This window comes from Stylophora pistillata, chromosome 8 (genome assembly GCF_964205215.1).
Source record: "Stylophora pistillata chromosome 8, jaStyPist1.2, whole genome shotgun sequence".
NCBI lineage: Eukaryota > Metazoa > Cnidaria > Anthozoa > Scleractinia > Pocilloporidae > Stylophora > Stylophora pistillata.
This window is the reverse complement of record NC_142526.1, coordinates 26,348,570-26,351,069: the sequence shown is the minus strand read 5'-3', so window position 1 is coordinate 26,351,069 and position 2,500 is coordinate 26,348,570. Positions and strand designations below refer to the sequence as shown.

Here is a 2,500-nt window from a genome sequence, read left to right as displayed (position 1 = left end):
ACGGTTTTTCTGCGTACTTCTTGCAGTGTTCGCTCTAAAAATAAGGAGTTCAGTAAAGGCAATAATTGTCTCCTGGTTATCACCCTTCTGCTTGGTTTTGTGAAATTACTGTTAGAATAACCTCGAGAAGAACAAGAAGTAGAAAACAGAGCAAATATAATAATCTGTAATCTGGGTCAAATCCCCCCCCTCTGTCTACATGCTCCTTCCTTGCCCATTCATTTCGAGCAGGATATCACATTACAAGGGTAGTACCCACAGGTCACGTCTCTTTCATTAGGATGGTTCGAGTCAAAGAGCTGTCAACTTTAATGGTCATAAAACCCATCAAAAACAAAACATCCATGTTTTGCCCAGCTCCTTGTTTGAGGCCAAAGCCACGCTTTTTTAAAAACCACCAAGCACATTCGCCTACCGCCGGTTCCGATCCTACAGACCACATACAAGTTCGATTTCCGTTAGTTCTGAATATATTTTCTGCTCAGTTGCTCGCCGTGACTAATCGAAACATTTCTGGCCTTAAACCTGTCGGAGTTCCTTGCAGCTAATGTCTCCTTACCGTACACTGAAGCAAGCTTTAGGGTCAGAAGAATTAAGGAAATGGTTCCAAGAGAAGCTCTAGACTGTCTAACAAATTCTCTTTGACAGCTCTGTAGGAAAGGTGTGGACAACAGTTGGAAAGGTGTGGAGAACAGTTGGGAGAATTGGGTGAAGAGAGTAAACTTGTGAAGTTGTTGACCTGAATACATGAAATTTGAAATCAAGAATTCTAACCAATCACAACAGCCATACTCATAGGCAAAACAAAACAAAAACAAAAAAATTCTGTCTTTTCGACTGAGCCTTTCTTCATCAACTCTCACCATTACTTCACCCCAATTCTGAGCGCACAGCAAAGTACCTATTTCAAACTGATGTAGAAAAAAGAGTTTCGCAGGGCAAGGCCACGACAAAACCAAAGAGACCACTAAATCTATCTTTAAGATAAATTTTCTTCTCGTTTCTTGCTCATTTTTGTGCAAAGTTTTCATACAAGTTGTCGATAAACTTTCAGGATGCAAAGTAAGTAAAACAATGCCAACTACGTTGAAACAACTCTTCGTAATTTTTTTTTTTCAATTTCAAAGTTTGTTCAGTTCATTTCATCTCTTTTCTTCTTCTCCTTCAGTCTGTTTGGCGAAGTATTTCTTCTTTTCTGTTGGATCTGGAATGATCGTCTCTTTACCAGGCTTCCAGCCAGCTGGACATACTTCACCATGTTTGTCAGTATATTGGAAAGCCTGAACTAAACGTAAAGTCTCGTCGACTGATCGGCCCACCTGCAAAAGAAAACAATTGAAATAACTAGTTTAAATCAACTTCTCTAGGTAACTAAGTTATAAATAGCACTCTACACTTGATGAAGCCAACGACCGCGAGAGAAAAAAATTGAGATTACACAACGAAAGCCTGTTATAACTCGGTAATTACAATTCCCAAAAAGCTTTTTTTCCTTTCTTGTCCAAATTCAAGATCTAGATCTCAATAGTTTTCAAATGAATAAATAAAAAACGCCACGCAATTCGAGGAAGTGGACCCCCACCACTTAACAATTTGATTATTAGCTCGATAAATCTACCTCGTGGATGAACGCGAGACCCAAAACGCTATTTATGGAAGGGCTAATCAACTTTTTAAGTGTATCAAGAACGATTAACTGTGGTCGCAAACAGCTCCACGTACCTTGCAGTATACAGTCACAGTACGATTACAGTCATACAGGTACAGTTAAAACATACCGGAAGGTCATTCATTGTGATTTGTCGTAGAGTCCCTTTGTCATCAATAATAAATAGACCTCTGAAATATAACATACATGTAAACGTAGTCAAGAGCCTTAGAAGAATAAGAATATTCTCAGTTTAATCAAATTGCCACCTGCCTAACTATCAGACCTTATAAGCCCCCCCTCCCCCCTCACAAAAAAAAAGATAAAAATGAAAACACCTGACTATGAAACACACTTCAATATAGGAATCAGGTCTTTTTTTAACAATGAAGTGTATCAACCAATAACGCAAGATAATACCAGATGGCTGCTCAAAACTGGATATCTTGATCCAGGATAAGAGCACAACAGGAGAGATGTTCAGCTTTTATAAATCAAGAATACACTTTTTATTGATATACATGGCGCTAAAGAAGTGATCATGAATATCAGTCATAATTGTCATCATTACCATCATCATATTGAAAAATTTAATGGTTCTTTATTCTTTAACGATCAGAGCAGATGAACACTGCACACAATATAAAAACAACGGCTAACAAACACAAAAAGTCTGAAACATTAGGAACAGATACCCTCACCTTAAGGTGTGGCCTTCATTTTCAAGAAGTACTCCATAATCTTTAGCAATTTGGTGGTTTAAATCAGATAACAGAGGATATTTAAGCCTTCCCAGACCACCCTCTTTCCTTGGAGTGTTGATCCTGGAAATGAAAGAAATGAAAGGAACTT

At 38.2% G+C, this 2,500-nt stretch overlaps 1 protein-coding gene across 1 annotated transcript in view; it reads right to left on the bottom strand.

The window, feature by feature from the left end:
• Window positions 1-974: 974 nt before the first annotated feature.
• The window catches only part of LOC111337597 (peroxiredoxin-4), a 7,199-nt gene continuing 5,673 nt past the window's right edge, over window positions 975-2,500 (bottom strand). The window contains exons 5-7 of the mRNA XM_022943934.2: window positions 2,350-2,472; window positions 1,779-1,839; window positions 975-1,319 (exon numbers count right to left, since the gene is read on the bottom strand). Of these exons, the coding sequence (XP_022799669.2) occupies window positions 1,143-1,319; window positions 1,779-1,839; window positions 2,350-2,472 (361 nt within the window). The 3' untranslated portion in view covers window positions 975-1,142. The remainder of the gene's footprint in view (window positions 1,320-1,778; window positions 1,840-2,349; window positions 2,473-2,500) is intronic.